Source organism: Quercus suber, unplaced genomic scaffold (genome assembly GCF_002906115.3).
Source record: "Quercus suber isolate HL8 unplaced genomic scaffold, Cork oak 2.0 scaffold_412, whole genome shotgun sequence".
Taxonomy (NCBI): domain Eukaryota; kingdom Viridiplantae; phylum Streptophyta; class Magnoliopsida; order Fagales; family Fagaceae; genus Quercus; species Quercus suber.
In genome coordinates this window covers 43,816-64,961 of record NW_027069863.1, presented here as the reverse complement: position 1 = coordinate 64,961, position 21,146 = coordinate 43,816, and the positions used below count along the sequence as shown (strand labels likewise).

General features: G+C 35.2%; 2 protein-coding genes and 1 long non-coding RNA gene across 3 annotated transcripts; 1 reads left to right on the top strand and 2 right to left on the bottom strand.

Moving 5' to 3' along the window:
* Window positions 1-3,274: 3,274 nt before the first annotated feature.
* LOC112036311 (cysteine-rich receptor-like protein kinase 25) lies at window positions 3,275-4,174 on the top strand. The gene has a single exon (XM_024069120.2). It carries the CDS (start codon window positions 3,275-3,277, stop codon window positions 4,172-4,174), a length of 900 nt encoding a protein of 299 aa, XP_023924888.2.
* Window positions 4,175-9,571: 5,397 nt separating this feature from the next.
* On the bottom strand, window positions 9,572-12,099 carry LOC112036339 (uncharacterized). The gene is made up of 3 exons (XR_010624162.1): window positions 11,639-12,099; window positions 11,462-11,512; window positions 9,572-10,028 (listed from the first exon to the last, which is right to left on the bottom strand). It is a non-coding gene; the product is annotated as an uncharacterized LOC112036339 (long non-coding RNA).
* A 5,196-nt stretch (window positions 12,100-17,295) lies between these two features.
* LOC136062414 (cysteine-rich receptor-like protein kinase 10) lies at window positions 17,296-20,312 on the bottom strand. Its single transcript, XM_065761423.1, has 5 exons — window positions 20,156-20,312; window positions 18,563-18,733; window positions 18,261-18,391; window positions 17,514-17,724; window positions 17,296-17,396 (listed from the first exon to the last, which is right to left on the bottom strand). Exons 1-5 carry the CDS (start codon window positions 20,310-20,312, stop codon window positions 17,296-17,298), a joined length of 771 nt encoding a protein of 256 aa, XP_065617495.1.
* Between the last annotated feature and the right edge of the window lie 834 nt (window positions 20,313-21,146).

The window sequence follows — 21,146 nt, the reverse complement described above, 5'->3', positions numbered from 1 at the left end:
TTTTAACACACCAAATACCTACTTTATCATTTTAGCACATCATTTTACAATTGACTGTTTATCAGATGTTCTGTTCTCCTTTCTAAATATTAAAATAATATATTCAACACATTAAAATAATATATTTCCTCAAAACCCAACAATATTCAGTCACAACCCCATGACAGTCACCACCAACCAAGAACCACCGCTACAACCACTACCACAACCACCACCGCCGCTACAACCACCCCCACAAACTACAACCACAATCACTGGTCCTCCCAACAAATTCCAAATACAAAAACCTCAACAAAAGAGGAAAACAAAAACTCAAAACCTTCAACAAAACCCCACCGTACACAGCACAGACCGCCACCACCATAACCAAGCACAGCCTGCCACCACCACCCACAGGTACAACCCGCCACCACTAATAAAAATCCACTAGCCACCACCACCACCACCACCCAATAATACCTTAAAAAAAAAATCCCCAAAATCAACACAAAACTATCCCAAAAAAAAGAGCTTGAAAAAGAACCAACTCACCCATAATCACAATCACATGAACTACACAACTGAAGGGAAAAAAAAAAAAAAAAAAAAAAAAAGTGAGATCAGAATCAGAGATCTCCACGATGACAGCCTCATCAGTGAGGCTGAACTTCACGACGACGCCGATCTCAACAGCGACGGCGAGGCTGAACTCCACGGCGAGGCTGATCTCAATGGCGACAGCCGATCTCAACGGAAATGGCCTAGCGGAGAAAAAAAAAAAGACAGAGAGGGAGAGTGACAGAGGAAAAAAAAAAGAGATAGAGAAGGCACAGACAGAAAAGAAAAAAAAAAAGGGAAAAAAGAAAGAAAATGGAGAGGTGGAGGTTCTGGAGAAAGAAAGAAGAAGGAAAAAAAAGAAAAAGGAAGAGAGGTGAGAACTGAGAAGAAGAACTGAGGCGGAGAAAGAAAGAAGGAAAAGAAAGAGAGAGAAGAAAAGAGTCATGAATGAAGAGAGATAACTGAATAAAAAACATTTTTTTATTATAGCATATATGTCCGTACCGTTCCAAAAATGGAACGGTACTGTTCACGTGTGTCAAATTTATAGGATATAGAACACCTGATGAACATTCATTTTATGTTTGATGTGCCAAATGTGCTAAATTTTTAGCATTTGGCACATTTAAGAGACCTGATGAGAGTGCTCTAAAAGACTAAAATCCAAATCTCATATGCAAATCAATTTGTTCACGAGACCTTCACATTGGATTTTTTTTTTTTTTTTGGGGGAGGGGGGGGGGGTGGTTGAGTTTCAACACTCGACCCAGGATTCATAGACAAAACGCTATAAAAGACCGCATTTTCACTATAGACGAATGAAAGAGCAAAATCAAATTGGCCAATGCTTACGTCACAATTCCATACAATCTCCACCCGTCTACCTCTCTATGCCCTTTTAGTTGTCAAATTTTTAAAAACCTTTTTTTTTTTTTTAAATACTAAGTATTTTTAACATACACGCGAAGAGAGAGGGAATATTTTTTTTAAAAATTTACAATGGTGTATATCCAAAAAGGTCAAACTTTTGAATACACTACACAAACTTTAAATCTCTTAAACTTTGGTAGAAATATAAAGTAATTCAAACACTAATAGTTAAAATATGCCAAATTCTACAATTATACCCTATAAGTTTGGATTAACTGTCATTTTTGTTTATACATTTTAATTTTTGTCATTTTAATACTTAATGTAGAGACTCAATTTGTTAAAGCCTCCAGAAATGAGAGGGAAAAACGGTCCAATAAGCCCAAACAATAAATTTTTAGAGAGTGGGTGAAAGAACTAGTTCTATTTGATAGGAAAAGCCTCTCGTTTCTTGTATTTCCAGCCTCTCCCTATAATGTCATTCCACTTCGTGTTATATACTACATTCCTCTCCTTACTTTCACCGTACACGTGTAGGTTCTATCCTGAGAACTCCTTTCTATCCCATCTCCCGTTCTCTAGAATCCCCAACTAGCAATCATAAGGCTGCTTGATCACTGTTCAGGCATCACCTCCACATTAATGCGGCCAGAGAGTTAGCTGGGAAGCATTTAATGTGGAGGTAGCAACGTTAGAAGATATTTGTTACCTCCACTATCCCATATCAGTTTCTCAATTACAGTACAACCTTATGGACTATCTAGGGTAATCAGATAGTTGCATCCACCTTGGACTATTGTTCTAAGGTGAATCTTCTCCTTTGACACATTTTGGATTTTCATTTGCAATTCTCAGCTCTTCTTCTTATATTATTCGTATCATGCCCTTATTAAATCATCCTCGGACGGATTGTTGTCCTCGGATTGGGCCACTGGGTCGTAGGCCCAATCCTTACAAACTTACCAATACCACCTTGTATAGCTGGCCCCACACTTAACATTTAACATTTCTTTCAAGATCGTTCTTCCATCCATTGTCATCTACATAATTGCGGTTTGGTCCAAGACTATAACATAGTATCACATATATGAATAGTTAAACCAAAGTATAAACTTGACATTAGAAACCAACTGAGATGGGCTTCCTTTAATAATTGGATCCAATTAATGAATTTCTTTAAAACATTTGTTAATAGACTATTTTAAGAAAATTTTGAATTCATTTTTATAGAAAATATTGTTGATCAAGCTATGAACAACGTTCTTCTCCAAACTAATTTGAAGATAAACTTTTCAAAATTTTGATATATTTTTATATTGAGTGTAAATTTTCAAAATTTAACCGTTAGATTGCATAGTCTTATTATATAATTTATACTTGTAATATAAAATTTTGTATAAAAAATAAATTTATTAAATGAATAGAAAATAGTATCCAATTTGAGCAAAATTTAATATGCATTGAACATAAAAAATAATAAAAATCAACTATTAGATTTTTAAAATTTACCAATAAAAAATATATATTTACAAGAAATTTGAAAAGTCAAGCCATAGCACGATGCCATTTAGACTTATTGACTTGCGTGGAGTAAGAGAAAATACACCTATCACGGGTGTATGTTTTTTTTTTCTCTCATAACTAGTGGTAGGTCCCACTAACTTATGAGAGAGATGAAGTGTACATTCGTAAGTGGGTATACTTCCTGGTGGAGCAGACCTCTCATCCTAAACTGTAGATCTGTACATCCTCACTGCTCATCATACGTACCCCCCAAACATCTGAATCCCAAAACATATATGCAATAAAAACACCACATAAACTCTTTACATAATAACTGCGTAGAGGAAGAGTTTGATTCATCAAAATGACTTCCTTCTTCAATCCCTTCTCTCTTCCCATCTTGTTCCTTTCCATTCTTACCTTCCTCAGCCTTACCGCTCATGCTGCTGACCCTGTTCATCTCAACACCGCATGTGAAAACACCACTTTCAGCGCCAATAATAGCATCTACCAATCCAATCTAAACTCCCTCCTTTCTTCTTTCTCCTCCAACGCCAATGTTGATTTCTACGCCACCACTAAGGGCGGAAACACCTCCGACCCTGTCTATGGCCTTTCCAACTGTCGCGGTGATATCACCCGTCAACTCTGCCGAGAATGCGTGGAAGCAGCGGTGACAGAGCTAACCAACCGGTGTTCAAGACAAAAAGTCGCCTTGACATGGTACGATGAGTGCATTTTGCGCTACTCCAACCGGTCTTTCTTAACCACCGTCGACGAAAGACCAATGTTCGGTTTGTTAAACACCCAGAATGTGACGGATCAGGACAAGTTTAATCAGTTACTAAACACGTCGATGATTGCGTTGATGACTGAGTTGGCAAGGGAAATCTCGAACGTTCCAACCGGTGCTAAGAAGTTTGGGACCCAGCAAGTGAATATATCTGCGTTTCAAACACTGTACAACCTTGTACAGTGCACACCGGACCTGTCCGGCACCGATTGCTACGGTTGTCTTCAGGACGCTATAAAACTTCTTCCTTGGTGTTGTAGTGGAAAGCAAGGGGGCAGAATTGTTTTTCCCAGTTGCAATATTAGGTACGAATTGTACCCATTCTACCAGATGGCAGCAACGACGCCCCAGCCTTCCCCTGGCGTTCAACCTCTACTTCCAGGGCTTCAACCTCCACCTCCGGATTCCGTCAGTGGACCGAAAGGTAAACTGCACGAGCACCCTGTTTTGCCACGTGATACTATTAATTAATAACTGTAGGATTAATAAGTCAATAATGATAATATTTAATTAATTAGGTGAACATGTGGTAAGTATTTATTGGTGGAGTATAGAGTGGAACAAGAAAAGTGGGACAGAAGATTTGGACTCTTTTAGTTTACTGCTTTTCATTCTTGATTAGACTTAGTCTCAATTGCGCGCCCCCTTATGGCCAGGGGAGTCTTTTGGCTAAATATTGCCAAAATTAAAACATTTTTGAATTATAGGTACTGTTTGAAGTTTTTTGGCAAAATGAAGAGAGAGGTTGAATTTCGGCAACAGCGTTGCCGAAATTCAAGAAAAATGAGGAGAGAGAATGAGAAAATTGGAAGAGAGAGAAAAACTCGAATTACGGCAATGGTATTGCCGTAATTCCTTTGCCCAATCTGCCCGGGTTTGTGCGTGTGAGGAGTGCAATGTGTGAGTGCCCAAAAAAAAAATCCCACAATTTCGGCAATACCATTGTCGAAATTGTGGGGAAATTTTTTTATTTTATTTTATTTATGGCAATGGTATTTCGGCAATACCATTGCCACAATTGTGAGGGAATTTTTTTTTTTTTTTAATTTGTGGCAATAGTATTTCGGCAATACCATTGCCACAATTGTGGGGAATATTTTTTTTATTTAATTTGTGCAATGGTATTTCGGCAATTGAAACAATTTCGGCAATGCGATTGCCACAATTGAAAAAAAAAACCCACAATTTAAAAAAAAAAAAAATCCCCACAATTGTGGCAATGGTATTGCCGAAATACCATTGCCACAAATTATAAAAAAAAAAAAAAAAAATTTCCCCACAATTGTGGCAATGGTATTGCCGAAATACCATTGCCACAAATTAAAAAAAAAAAAAAAAAAAATTCCCCACAATTGTGGCAATGGTATTGCCGAAATACCATTGCCACAAATTTAAAAAAAAAAAAAAAAAAATTCCCCACAATTGTGGCAATGGTATTGCGGCAATACCATTGCCACAAATTTTTTTTTTAAAAAAATTTCCCCACAATTTCGGCAATGGTATTGCCGAAATTGTGGGATTTTTTTTTTTTTGGGGCACTCACACATTGCACTCCTCACACGCACAAACCCGGGCAGATTGGGCAGAGGAATTACGGCAATACCATTGCCGTAATTCGAGTTTTTCTCTCTCCTCCAATTTTCTCATTCTCTCTCCTCCTTTTTCTTGAATTTCGGCAACGCTGTTGCCAAAATTCAACCTCTCTCCTCATTTTGCCAAAAAACTTCAAACAGTACCTATAATGCAAAAATGTTTTAATTTTGGCAATATTTAGCCAAAAGACTCTGGCCAGGGTGCCTAACTTGGAAAAAAATTTTTTATATATAATAATTTAAAATTTTATATTTATTTATATTTAAATAATTTTTTGGGATCACCTTGGATTTTTTTATGATAATAAAATTAAATTTTGGTCTATAATTTGAGCAACTTAATAATATATTATAATCTTTGGAGCAAAAAGAAAAAAAAAAAAGAACTAAAATTTGAAAAAAAAAATTATAATAAAACTACTACAGACAGGGGCATTAGCTTGATTCCTTCGATTAAACACACTGTCTAATACAACACAATTTTCAACCTTTTATTATTTTTTATTACAGTGTTATAGACACATATTACTTACTTCTCATTTTTAATTATTTTTTCTTATTTATTCTTAACCATACACAATTTCTATCTCCTCGATTTTTACACTTCATACTTTTAAATTTTATCACATCTTCATCTACACTTGTACATTTACGTTTTATTACAGTGTTGATTAATTATTGTTACACATTTGCATGTTTCTCACATTATGATTTGCTACACCACACAATTTTACAATTTTAGGAATATTTGGTAAGTAAGTTAAAATCATAATTTTTAGTGTTTAAACACTGAAAACTATGAGTCTATTTTTTTTTTTTTTTTTAACATTTGATAAGAATATTTAATTAAGGGTGTTTGAGTTACAATTTTCAATTTATTGTGTTTAAACGCTGTATTTGAAACAGCTCAGTGCAGTTTTCCATTTTGAGTAACAATCTTGGATAGCATTGTTATAAATATATTAAAATTCGTTGGACCCACTGATTGGAACGGCACACAGACAACTTTTTTTTTTGCTCTCTACTATTGGAGAAAACATTAGGTCCGGAGGTGGCGTAAAACCAGTGTTTTACGCCACCCAATCAGCCCACGCCACGTCAGGAAAAAACTCCAGCAATAATTCCTCTCCAAACAGCCAAAACCTCTCACGCCAGAAATCAAAGAAACCCCAAAAGCTCTCACTCCATTCCTCTGTTTCCTTCGTGCCAAACCTCCATCACCGCCGTAGCCTGATCGCCAGAGCCTGAGCTTAAAGAAACAATAGATCTCAAAAAAAAAAAAAAAACAACCTGCTCGCACGCTCACAGCTTCATTCACAGCTTCCTTCACGCCGAACCTCCACCACCGCCACACAGATCGCCGGTTCACGCCATTTACTCTGCTTCCTCTCTTCCTTCACGCCGAACCTCCACCACCGCCACACAGATCGCCGGAGCAGAACCAGTTCGAAGAAGAAGAGTTCGCCGGAGATTGGAAACAAACCGGAGCCGCCGTGAGCCAGGATCCAAAGGTTTGTTTTTCATGATTTTCCCTTTTCTCCAATTTGGATTTCGAATTGGGTGTTCGGATTTTTTGTTTGCTTCATCGGAAAGTTTCAAATTTTGAGCATTTGCTTTTTGATGAGAACAGAGGGTGAGTGTTTGTTCATATCTTGTATTGTTCTAATGGAAGATGCTTTGTTGGGTTTTGATGTGATCTGGGGTTTGTTTGGTTTTTGAATTAGGGATGTTTGATTGATTTGATTAAGTTAGATTGACTGTTAGATAAATTGGCTTTAGATGTACAATGTGATGGGATCAAGTTTGGAAATGATAATTGAATACTGAAATGGAACATGCTGTGAAGAATCTGACAATTGTGTTGAAAGTTTGAAAATTTGTTTTACTTTTTCACAAGTGGATTTTTATTGGGTTGCTATAGCTGTATTATGCTTATAAGATTGATATTGTGTTTTTTCTGATTTCTTTTGTTGTGGTTTGAACTGGGTAAATTTTGGTTTTTGAAGTTTATGTTGGGTTGCTGGAGTATTTTTTTTGTATGTATATTCATGTGTATGTGGGTTTTACTTGGTGCAATATTGATATGTGTATGTTGGGTTGCTGAAGCTTTTGTATTTGTTTGCTGGAGATTAAGGGCACTTATTAGTCATTGGTATCCACAACAAAATTTTGTTTAGTGTTTATTCATTTATGCTTGATGCTACTTGGGAAGTCTTGCTAGCTTGCTATTTTGGAAGCAAACAAATTAGCTTTATCTTCTATATATGAATTTTGCTATTGTGGTTCTGTTTTGGTTCTGAAGGTTTGTAGGTTGTGTTGCTTTGTCTGGCTGGGGCTTATTTGAGGTTCCTTTTGGTTTGTTTTTGTTGGTCTCCCTTTTAAGAGCCTTGTCTGTATTGTTGCTGGTTTGGGCTGTGTGGTTCTGTTTTGTTGCTGGTTCTCCAGCTCTTTCAATAAAGACTCTTGATTATCAAAATAAAAAAGAAAAAAAAACACACACACACACACACACACACAATGTTAATAGATTAGGAGGAGGGTCTGTTAAATTTGTGCTTCAATGTGTGTGTTTATATTTTTATCTTTAGAAATTCATCAAACACTAGGTTTTTCAAATTTTTTTACAGCCCCACGTGTTCTAACATTGAGAATAAGAATCACCTCACTATGGAGGATTCCAGTGCTACATAGCCATGAGAATCAATTACATATTCAGTTTTTGGTAACTTTGGTGGCAGGGTGGTGAAGCAAGAAATGGTGAATATTGGAAAGGATGTAACTGAGCTGCTATCACACCAAGAAACAAGCAAAGCATGGGAGAAGAAGCCAAAGTCTTACATCATCTTCAAGGATAAAAAAAAAAAAAAAAAAACACAATGTTAATAGATTAGGAGGAGGGTCTGTTAAATTTGTGCTTTGATGTGTGTGTTCATATTTTTATCTTTCGAAATTCATCAAACACTAGGTTTTTCAAATCTTTTTACAGCCCCACGTGTTCTAACATTGAGAATAAGAATCACCTCAGTATGGAGGATTCTAGTGCTACATGGCCATGAGAATCAATTACATATTCAGTTTTTGGTAACTTTGGTGGCAGGGTGGTGAAGCAAGAAATGGTGAATATTGGAAAGGATGTAACTGAGCTGCTATCACACCAAGAAACAAGCAAAGCATGGGAGAAGAAGTCAAAGTCTTACATCATCTTCAAGGATTAGCTCAAGAGCATTCTCCTCTTCTTTCCTTTGTTTGAATCTGGCATTATCGGAAGGCAGTCGAAAAAGAGGCATAGTTTTGCTCCTCAGGATTGTTTTTGGAGTGTTTGGAAGGAGAATGGCTGCCAATTTGTTTTTGTTTTTTTTTTCTTTGGGGCTTGTAGGGTAGGGGTTAGTAGGCATCAAAGAATTAGCTAGAAAATCAAAAAGTAATGATTTGTCATTGAAGATGGAGCATTGATCCCATCTGAAATTTGTACTCACAGCTTTGTTTTCCACAATATCTGTGCTAGAGTCTTTACAAGTGAATACATCAAGTTACAGTTATATATTGTTAATACTTCTCATTTCTATAGTTATTTCTTCTTTGGTGCTTATACATGTACAGCACAGTGAATCAAGTTATAAGTTTGTCAAACATTGGGAAGATGAGAAAATGTTTATGTTTCCCGTGTTTGAACTTCCAAACATAGAGAATACATTCACCTGAAATAAAACCTGTTACAATTTTTTCTATAAAAGTTTCTAATTGAGAATATATTCCCTTGAAATAATACCTGTCACAAAAAAAGCTTTCATAATTTTTTCTATAAAAGTTTCTAATTGAGAGTACATTCACTTGAAATAAAACTTATCACAATTTTTTCTATAGCAATTCACCTGAAATAAAACCTGTCACAATTTTTTTATTATAAAAGTTTCTAATTGAGAATACATTCACCTGAAATAAAACCTGTCACAATTTAATTCATAAAAGATCAAATGATTGACCATACATCTTGATATAAAATTTGTCACATTTCTTTTGGAAATTTCTAATTGAGAATACATTCATCTAGAATAAAACCTGCCATAGTTCAATATACAAAAAAGATGACCTTACGTTGGAAATACAAAAAAGAAGATGGTTCTATGTCTATCCACCACAATTTAAACATTATATAAAAAACAAAAGAATACAAAAGAAAAGAAAAATTCATATTTTGCAATTCAAGTAATTTTATATTTCAATATGACCTATAAAAAACAAAAGAAAAGAAAAATTCATAAGCAACAATTAAGAATACATTTAAAATTTGTGCTATTACAATACTAAACTTGCCCAATTTGGCAAACTTGTTCTATTACAAAATTAAAATTTAATTGGAAAATTTTACGCTAATATTACAATTATCATTGACAATAGGAGAAAATTGACATTGGTACATATAGCTCCAAGAACATAAAACAGCTATCAAATAGCTCCAAGTACATTGGTACATTTGTACATATAGCTCCACTCAATAAACTTTATTACATAAAACAACTCTAAGTACATCCTTATTTGCACTTTGGTACATATAGAGAGCAAATTGACATTACAAGTAGGAGAAAATTGACATTACAAGTATGAGTAAATTATATTTGAAACTAAAAATATTTTAATAGTTATCAAATAAATGATACCAGCTGTGTCCTAGAGGTTAAAGTTGACAGCAGAGAATTCAATAACCACGGTAAGTAAACTTGTCGGAAAGGCACCTGTAAGAAGCAAAATTGAAAGAAATACAAATCCAAGAAAAAAAAAAGGAAACAATTCAATCAAGGTTTTAAGTCAAGGTTTAAAAAAAAAAGGAAACACAAATTGAAAAATTGAAAGAAATATATATAGGAAACAATTCAGCAATCCTATCGTACAATAAGTAACAAACTCAACTCTGCCCTTCATACAGTGAAGCAGTCAAGTCAGTCAAATTACGATTAAATTCAACTTGCAAATGCAGTCCATATTATATTCAACCTCTCATTGTTCTAAGAAGTGTGTGTGAAAGTCACGACATAAATCAATCCACTTGTTATGTTTGTTTGGTGTGAAAGAGTGCTGTGTCATGGCACAAAATAGTGTTTCTCTAGTTATGTGTAAGAAAGATCTTTGACTGTATCTAAGCTTCAAGTTTATTGAGTCTTTGTACCGCTATTATAGTTCCCTAATCAGCTCACCAATCATTTTTTCTATCATCATCATATCCTTTAGGACACTACAGATTCACTCAATTGCTTCTCTTGATCAGCTCACCAATATTTTACTAAATCACTTCCACTAGGCTGCTTTTGCAATTATACATCCAAACTTGGTATCTCTTAACCCATCTTCAGTTCAAGTTGATTGTTGGAATATATCGAGTAGGCCCATACTATTGAGTACCACACTGCCTTGTACTTTTATACAATAGGTCTATAGGTGTAACTTATACTATCCTAGCAAGGTTAGTAGGCATATATATAGTGGCTCTCATGCACTTTATATTTACTTTTAATTATATTACTCAGTTTTTTCATTACCAAGATAAATTTAAAAAAAATTAAAGAAACTGTGATACCATCTCTCCTGAGCCACTTGAAGAATGCTACTAGCCCACATATATGCTTAATGTCCTAATCTTTTTAGTGGACAGTCTGAAATATGAGTACATTAACTTCTAAATTCACAATCCAACTGACTCTTCCTTATCAACATATATCCTTTAAAGTTATCAATTTGGAGTTTCAATTCTGACCCCTCACCACACACACACACACAGACCTTAAACCAGTTTATGGAATTAATAGAAAGAATACGATGTGTTAACATACAAATGTAACAGAAGGCTACAACCTAATTTCTTGCACTATTCTTTCCTCTTTAAACGGGACATCCCAAGAAACTGATTAGATGACAAAGATTGTAACATACATCACTTCCATTCATACAAGATTTTCCCCAACTAGTTCTCAAAATTTCCTTGAATGTATCCCAATTCTTCATAAATCCAACACGCAATAATTAATAGACACAACATATATAATCAATACAATTTCTGAACCAATAAGATGACCACTAGTTGAACTGTTGCAACATTTGGACCAGAGTCTTGACAGGTTCAGGACCAATTGAAAACTGAAGAAATAAAAAAGCCAACTCTGGAGAGGATTACCTGTACATCTCTAGCAGCAAATAAACCTTCAACTGAAGTTTTTGCAGTACCCTATACGTACAGCAATCAAAAAGCAATCAGAAAATAGAAAAACCAAAATAATTCAAAAACCAAACGAACCCCAATCAAACATTCCTAATTCAAACATCCCGAAAGCGAAAATCATGAAAAACAAACCTTTGGATCGTGGCCCACGGCGGCTCCGGTTTGTTTCCAAGCTCCGGCGAACTCTTCTTCTTCGAACTGGTTCTGCTCCAGCGATCTGTGTGGCGGTGGTGGAGGTTCGGCGTTGAGGAAGAGAGGAAGCAGAGGAATGAAGGAAGCTGTGAACGAAGCTGTGAGCGTGCGAGCAGGCTGTTTTTTTTTTGAGATCTATTGTTTCTTTAAGCTCAGGCTCCGGCGATCAGGCTACGGCGGTGATGGAGGTTTGGCGTGAAGGAAACAGAGGAATGGAGTGAGAGCTTTTGGGGTTTTTCTGATTTCTGGCGTGAGAGGTTTTGGCTGTTTGGAGAGGAATTATTGCTGGAGCTTTTTTTTTCTGACGTGGCGTGGGCTGATTGGGTGGCGTAAAACACTGGTTTTACGCCACCTCCGGACCTAATGTTTTCTCCTACTATTGTTTGACTTTTCTTTCTCTCTTTGTTTTCTTATCTCTTTTGCCCGGACCACTGGTGGTCTTCCTCCTTTTCTTTTTTTGGGTGTTTGTCGTTTTGCTGGTCTTCTTCTTTCAAATAAAACAAAAGCCCTTTCGAATTTAACCCCACCAACAAAACAAAACCCATAGAAATAGAAAGTCAAACCCAAAAAACAAAGCCAATTTGAATTTAACCCCCACCCACAAAACACAACCCAAATCAAACATTTAGAACAAAAAAAAAAAAAGGAAAAAAAAAAAAACAACAACAACAACAACGACAACAAAAGAATGTGAAGCAAAGATATTGGGACCTGGGGTTGAGAGGGCGGAAGAGCATTGAGAGAGACAGAGAAGGAAAATCTTTAGATTATTTGCCAAGAGAAAATAAGGAGAGAGTGAACAGGAAAATAGTACTAAATTTTTTTTTTTTTTTTTAAAGAAAACACACTGAAACTATTATTATAACATTATCACAATACATATACATCTTGGATAAGAGTATGCTGAATACAGCAAGGAATTTCTTCAATCCAAATTACATCATTGACAAGGTTTTGAGCTTGTCTTGCTAAAATATGAGTTGGCTTACTGCCAATCCTATGTACATGAGAAAATTAACAACACCAGTTTCAACACCTAACTCATGAATGCCTTCCACAATAGCATCAACAGAAGTGGGTGACAATGTAAACTGCTTGACAACATTAGAGATTATCAAGGAATCACTTTACAACACCACATCTCACAGCCCCAAATGCTTTGCTAGCAACAGACCAGCCTCATAGGCCTTAGCTTCAACTTTGAGTGACCCCAATGGAGCTTTAATCTTTCTGCACAAAGCTGCCTTTAATTTTCCTTCAACATCTCTTATTACAACACCAATCCCAGCTTGCTTCTTTAATGAAAAAAGAGTCTCATCTATATTGATTTTAAATAAACCCGCTGAAGGAGGAAACCAGACTGAGAGCAGAGGTTCTTATTGTGCTTCAGGTAGGTGCTGTACTGGATCTAATGTAGCATGAAGGCATGAATCCACTGCAGACCAGTACTCCTGAAGGTAATTTGCTATCCAAAGAGCCATGGTCGGACCTGTTTTGTCTTCACCTCCATATATAAAGAATTTCATTTCTGTTACTCCAAAGTGCCTAAGCAGTTGTTACAAGCTATGAACATTTTTCCTCTCCAGCTGCATTAGTCATCATGACAAACCATAACAAGTCCATAAAAGAACCAAGATGAACATCTAAAGGCAATAGTTGTAATTTTGAAGCAGCCAAGTTTCTTGTGCTTTCGGACAGCCCAAAATAATGTGACCATTCTTCTCAGCCTTATTATGACAGCAAACACACATGTCGCACCTTATGGGGAATGGGCAAAGACCAAATTTCTTCCAAAACCTCCTCAATGAACTACCATCAAAAGTAGTTTCATAGGTTGCAGATGTAAACAAATTAACCGCTAATTTATAAGCACTTCTAACAGTGAAATTTCCATTAGAAGTTTCAGCCCAAACCATTTTATCTGCTAGTAAAGTAGCACTCAAGATAATCTCTTGATCAATTCGGCTTCATGAGGAATAAAGAGGTTTTCAATCACTTCAGTTTTCCACCTTGCTGTTCCTAAGTCAATCAAGTCAGCAACATTCATATCAGTACTAAAAAACAACCTTGGAGAAAGTACTTTATGAGATGATACCCTTGGCAGCCACTTATCTTACCAAATCTTGATATTTGCTCCATTACCAACTTTCCATCACATACCTTCAATGACTAAGCTTTGGGCAGAGATTAAACTCTTCATGTATAAGAAGGGTTGTGTCCAATCGAAGCATGAACCAAATCAGTTGTTGGAAAATATTTAGCTTTAAGTACCCTATAAACAAGAGACTCACCTCCCATTTGAAGATGCCACCCTTGCTTCGTGAGCAAAGCCTTATTAAACAATTTTAAGTTCTTAAAACCTAATCCTCCATTACACTTAGGCTCACACATTTTTTGCCAACTAAGCCATGAGTTTTTCCTATCTTCCTTTTTCTGACCCTACCAAAAATTCCTAATCATCCCCATCATTTCCTCACAAAGCGAATTCGGAAGTTTGAAACAACTCATAGCGTAAGTCGGAATTGCTTGAGCCACGACTTTGATTAAAACTTCTTTTCCCGCCTTGGACAACAACTTTTCTTTCCAACTCGCCAACACTTTCCCCAATTTCTCTTTAATGGCATTGAAGGTAAGTCTTTTATTTTTCCCCACTAAAGAAGGGAGGCTAAGATACTTCTCATGTTTCTTAATTATTTTGGCACCAAACCGATTTTTTTTATCTCCTCTTAAACTTCCCTTGAAGTGTTACTACTGAAAAACAAAGATGATTTTGCATGATTTAAACTTTGATAGGAAGCTTTCTCATACACAGCAAGCAATTGTTGTAGTTCATCACACTCCTTTACCATTGCCTTGCAAAAAATAAAGCTATCGTCTGCAAAAAACAAATGAGACAATCTAGGACCACCCCTACAAATTTTCACACCCTTCATTTGACCTCTATCCACTGCTGATTGAATCAAAGCAGACAAGCCTTCAACATACAAAAGGAAGAGATAAGGTGACAAAGGGTCTCTTTGATGGATTCCCTTAGATGGAGTAATATGCCCTCTTAGAGTCCCATTAATTTTAATTGAATAAGTAACCGTAGAAACACATCTCATGATCAAATCCCTAATCTGGGCAGCAAAACCCAATTTATCCATAACTTTTTCAAGCCAAACCCACTTTACCTTATCATAAGCCTTACTCATGTCTAATTTAAGAGCCATTTCCCCAATCTTGCCCCCCTTGTTTTTGCTAATATGATGGAAATTTTCAAAAGCCACCAACACATTATCAGTAATCAATCTCCCATGGACAAAAGCACTCTGTGTATCACTAATAAGCGAAGGTAAAAACTTTTTCAACCTATTTGCAATAGCTTTTGAAGCAATTTTATAAACAACATTGCATACGCTAATAGACCTATAATCTATTATCTTCTTTGGCTCTTTAATTTTTGGAACAAGAGTAATGTGAGTTTCATTAAAATTGGGTGGAGAAATACCAAAGTTCAGAAAATCAAGTACCGTTTTGGTGACCACCGCATCACAAGTGCTCCAAAAGTGTTGACAAAACAGAGGAAGCATCCCATCAAGACCCAGTGCCTTAAGTGGATACATTTGCTTCAAAGCTACATTCACTTCACAATCCACAAAAAGCCGAATCAGCCATTCATTCATTGCATGAGTCACCTTAGGTTGCACAACCAAGAGCAAATTAGAAAAATCCACCGAATTACTAGTAGAGAAAAGATCCCCAAAATGTTGTTATTTGAAATATTATATTAAACACATTTTTTACATTACAAGTACTTTAAACATGTATTTTACAACACTTTTTAGATCACAATTTTTATATTATTTTGAACAACAATACTTGAACATTGTTACCAAACAAACCCTTAACTAACTATTGTGGTGTTGTTTGCTTTGTATATGTTGTGTATCACTTTCACCTTTCTTCGTTAATATTAATTATTTTATTTTATTAAATGAGTTTTTTTATGGGATATTAAGTGATGTTATGTTTTGGGCTTTCATTGATTTTTCCTATTCTCTTTTATTTTTTGCTATTGATATGGGTGTGCATTTAATAATTCAATCCATTAACTCGACAAAAACCAATGCATTATTAAATTTTTTAAAATAGTTTTTTGCCTTGTGAAAAAGAAAAAAAAAATTGTGATACTAAGTTGACCTGTCCCTAAAAAAAAACAGAGTGGATCATAGATTTTGTAATCATTTTATGATGATCTGTTTCTAACCTAAACATAATTGCTCTGATCTTGTTAGAAATACTGAATACAATAGTATAGTATTTCATAGTGAAAGAATATACATGAGTTCCTTTATATATGAGGCATATGTGTGCAATACAAGTAAGAGTGTAGTACAAGGATGTGTACTATACAAGTAATCTTGTTGGGCCTAAAGCTCACAATACTATATACGTTAATAGCCCCCTTTAAACTCAAGGTGGATGTGAGACCAGCTTGAGGTTATCAACCAAATCACAAAGGCGTCCCTTAGGATGTGATTTGGTGAAGATATCTACAATTTGATCTTTAGAGGAGACTGAAAATAAGAGTAACATGGACAAGATGATAATAGATAAAATGACAAGTAATCTTGATGTGTTTAGTCTGTTCATGGAAGACATCATTGTGAGCAATATGAATGGCATTCTGGTTGTCACAATAAAGAGGAGTAGTAGAGAATTTGGACACACTTAAATCCTTAAGAAGCCATTATAGCCAAAGGAGTTCAGATGTGGTATCTGCAAGAACACAATATTTTGCTTTAGTACTGGAGCGAACCACAAAGGTTTGTTTCTTACTTCACCAAGAAATCAAAGAAGAACCAAGGAGAAAGCACTAACCAGTGGTGGACTTACGATCAGTGGGATCTCCATCCTAATCAGCATCAGAGAATGCACGGAGTACAAGAGGAGACTAGGTTGAGTAGAAAAGGCCATAGAAGATACCTTTGCTCCAGTTGCTCGTATCTCATTTGTTCGTACCCTCTTAGTTGTTGTCTCTACTAATAAATGAGATTCTTTTCAGATGGATGTTAAAAATGCATTCCTTAATAGGAATTTGAGTGAAGAAGTTTATATGTAACCTTCTCCTGATCTCTCTGTTGAATCAACCAAGGTTTGTCGCCTTCGACATGCACTTTATGACTTTAAACAAGCTCCACGAGTTTGGTTTGCCAAGTTCAACTCCAACATCTTTCGCTTGTGTTACACTGCCAGTCCTTATGATTCTGCCTTATTTCTTTGTCGCATTGATAAAGGCACCATTTTGCTTCTCCTATATGTGGATGATATTATCATAACTAGTGATGACCTCAGTGGCATTTAAGAACTCAAGGAGTTTTTCAGTCAGCAATTTGAGATAAAAGATATTGGACATCTTAGCTATTTCTTGGGTCTTGAAACCACTAATTCCATAGATGGACTTTATATTACTCAAGCCAAGTATGCTTTTGACCTTTTATCTTGAGCTGGATTTACCGACTGCAAGACTGTTGACACTCTAGTTGAACTTAATGTGCATCTAACACCCTCCGCGGGGGGGGGGGGGGGGGGGGGTCAAGTCCCTATGAATGATTTTAATGGCGGGAGTCCTCATGAAGATATAAAAGTCCTCTAGCAATCCCGCTAATAATGTTATAGCAAGTCTTCCAATCAAGTAATGGGCGCCTTTTGGAATCTGAAATTTAATATTAATGTTAAGTAATGACATCATGCATAAGTGTGAATTGTATAAATTTACAAGCAATCCAAAATAATATCAAGCTTATGAAACAGAATGTAGGAAGAAACAAACCAAAAATAAAAATATCAAGGCTTTTGTTGGGCATGAACTCGTATACAAGCAGCTTTTCCTCTCCCTCAATGCCAAATCCCAATAACCTCACAAGATTTCTATGCTGAAGTTTTGCAATAAGTATGATCTCATTTTTGAATTCCTCTAAGCCTTGCAATGACTTTGATGAGAACCTTTTAACTGCTACTTCCTTCCCGTCAAGTAGCACACCCTGAATGAAATAACCTCCAAACAGACAATTTAGGACCATGTTGTTAGTCGGTGTGGGACTATCATGGTAGGAAGGCAAACTAGGAGTTTGCAAAGGTTGCGTAGGTCTAGACAAGGCAAAGATTTTGTAAGTTGCTAGCTATGTAATTTTTCCTCTAATAGTGATTTTTGACAGGATTGATTTTTTCCTAGTACTGGTTTTTCATTTGAAAGGTTTCACTTCACTATTTTTATTATTTGTCAATATTGTGTGCATGATTAATTGTTTAAATTCATAATTCTTGCATTGTTAATTACTTAGGTGTTTAAAGTATATTTTTCAGTAAGGAAATGGTGAGATTAATATTGAGGATGTGTCCAACGCTTAGACTGGCTCTAGAATAGTTTACTTCGTATAATTTGTAAAATCACCACTTCAAAAGATTTTAAATTTTTCTATAAAAAAAAAATGTATATTTATATGCAGTTAATTTTCTATGTATGCTTATTTTGAGTTATTAAAAAAAAATGCAAGAAATGAGTTTCGATTATATATACCTTGTAAACTTTTCCAAATCCACCTTCACCAATCTTGTTGTCATCTGAGAATTTGTTTGTGGCTGCTTCAATTGTCACAAAATCAAATTGCAAGGATTCTACAGCTAAATCAGCTGATATTTCACTTGCAGCTAAACATCCAAAAATAAACAAACATAAGAGAGATAACATTACAGAGATCAATGTTTGCAGATATGATGAGGTGAGAGTTTTTAGATAATCAATATATTCTTTATCATTTTCAGACAAATTACCACAAACATTATGATCGTATGAACACAAAAGCACTTGCATGAGCATACCATGATAATTAAGCAAACCATCAGATTGCTTGGGACTCTCTTCATTTATAGCATCAGACTTCTTTCTGGCTCTCCTCCGGAGGAAACAGTAGGCCAGAATGACTAGCACCGCAGAGGCAGCAATTGTAACAACAATGGCGATAATAATTACCGGTGAGATTTTGCCTTTTCCTGCAAAAACAATATCATGTTATATTGACAACAGGTAATACCGTAATAGTCAGTTACAAGAAGTGCTGCCTAATAAATTAATTACGTCTGATCAGTATAGATGAGGTTGAAAGTACCTTTAGAGCTCTTGGCTTGGCTGGTATACTTAGTCTCAGATTAGTTACTCACTTTTTCTTTTTCTTTTTCTTTTTTTATACAAGATTGAAATTCTATCTTAGCATAATTTATGTGTATATGTGTATGAAATTCCATCTTAGAGACTTGAACTTCGGTTCTTACCACCCCCCCCATTCCATCCCATCTCACCCCACTCACTTCTAATTATAATATTTGTCAAAGTTAGTGAGCCTCACACACTACTCAACTAAAGAGACTCGCACTCACAAAGCACACAAAGTGAAAAAGAACGAAGAGGAAAGAGGTAGATAACACTTCATGTCTTTTATTTAAATTCTTTCATTGTTGCATACAAATTGATGAAGGAATGGCTTTATATAGCCTCCATGCACTCTCTTAACCTTCATTATTTATTGCATAACATCAAAAATCTCCAAGATGTATTTACTTCATAAACTCCCCACATTCATAATTTTCCACATAACTTCAAGAAAGTCTTTCATATGAATTCATTCAAATATTAATTAATTAAAAAAAATCATAATAAAAAAATGAAAAAATAAAAATAAACAAGTTCAACATCTAATGTCTCCCATTAAACTTGTTTTTCTAGTCAAATTAGTAAGGCTTGTAGCTCGCAAAATATATCAAACTTGATTGGTTTGGTGATTATATGATGCGCGGAAGTCTGAAGAAAGCACACACGATGCTCTCTTTGATGAACAGAAACTAAACTATTAGTTTATGATAGTAAACTCGAATCCACAAGGGGTTCCTTGAATTCACAAGACGATAAAATTGGAATCCACTAGAGAAGAAAATTGACAAAAAGTCTATGTTTATTATAATAGTTTGAAAATTAAATTGCCTTTGGAGAGCTACAATCGTTTAAATAGTAAAAAAAAAAAAAAAAAAAACCTAGGGTGGCTAGAAACCCTAAGGCGGCTAGGAAACCCTAACAGCTAAGAAAGCATATAAAACCCTAATTTGACAAACAACATTAAAAGCACCTAAAACAAGGAAATAAATAACCTAAACCTAAAATAACAAAAATTACATAAAAATACCTAAGATAAAAATTACAGAAATTAATTTGAATATTTTGTCCTACATCGTTATATTTACAACCTGATCATATTACTTCATGATCTCAAGTTGAAGTTCCTTTCTTGTATTATGTTGTCTTGAATCATTGTGAGTGATTCAATCATGAAAGAATGGATTTTATGCATGAAGTAGTGTTGACTTGTTGTCCACAAACATCTTTGTAGATTTCTTGCGGTATATGCAACTCCTTTAACAAACTTCGAATGCAAATCGCATGACAAACACTAGAAGTAGCATAAATGTATTTAGCTTCCCAAGTGCAAAGTATCATAATTGGTTGCTTCTTAATAGTCCATGTAAAAACAATATCACCCTTGTAGAATACAAAACCAAAAGTAATCTTTTTATCTTCCATATCTCAATCCCAATTGCTATCACTATAGCAAGCAAATTTAACTCTTTAGAAAGGTGAATGCAATAATCCAAAATCAGATTTCATTTGGAAATCATTAATACACACAACCCAAAAAATAACTCAAATGATTTCCAAGTTGGAAGTCATGACTTCAAGTCATGGTTTCAATTGTTTTTTGAGCTATATTTAAAACCGTGTAAAACAATTTGTGTGGAATAAGTATTTTCCTTTTTTAATTTTGAGTTTTGTGTTGTACATATGTCTTTTGTGGTAGAGTTATGTATAGTGGTTTTGATAAAATTATATATGTTGGGGACCACAATTTGACTCTCTACAACACTTTAAAAACAAGCCCGAATATGTGATGTCAAATACTATAAAAGATTTAAGTGTGTCTTTCTTATCACTAATTGGTTTTGAGATAGAATGACATAGTTCACGTCCTACAATATCTCTTGTTCATCAAAAAATTAAACTTAAAGAAAGATTTATAAAGTAAGCCATGAAAATTGAAGTACCATAAGTAGATCTTTAACGTATGTAATGTTGCAGGTTTTAGGCTCAACTAGATTACTTGTATAACACAAATTCTTGTACTACACTCCTACTTGTACTGCACACATATGCCTCTATATAAAGAGCAATTATGTATATTCTTTCACTCTGAAATAAATACTATTGCATTAGTATTTCTAACATAGTATAGAGCAGACAGATACTAGCTCACCTAATGAACAACATAGGAAATGTTTGGAAGAGTAACTGTAAGATAAACTAGGTTGCCAACCAATCATCTGTAAAGAGAGGGATTAGACAATGGTTCCCCTCCCCCCC

Bases quoted from the DNA above. Each gene is read 5' to 3' on its own strand.
- LOC136062414 (XM_065761423.1), bottom strand. From the start codon at position 20,312: ATGGAAGATAAAAAGATTACTTTTGGTTTTGTATTCTACAAGGGTGAT. The intron at 18,392-18,562 runs GTATGCTCATGC...TTGGATGTTTAG, and splicing joins TGGTTTGCTTAATTATCATG to CTGCAAGTGAAATATCAGCT. The intron at 17,397-17,513 runs GTTTGTTTCTTC...ATTAAATTTCAG, and splicing joins CCTTGATATTTTTATTTTTG to ATTCCAAAAGGCGCCCATTA.
- LOC112036311 (XM_024069120.2), top strand. From the start codon at position 3,275: ATGACTTCCTTCTTCAATCCCTTCTCTCTTCCCATCTTGTTCCTTTCC.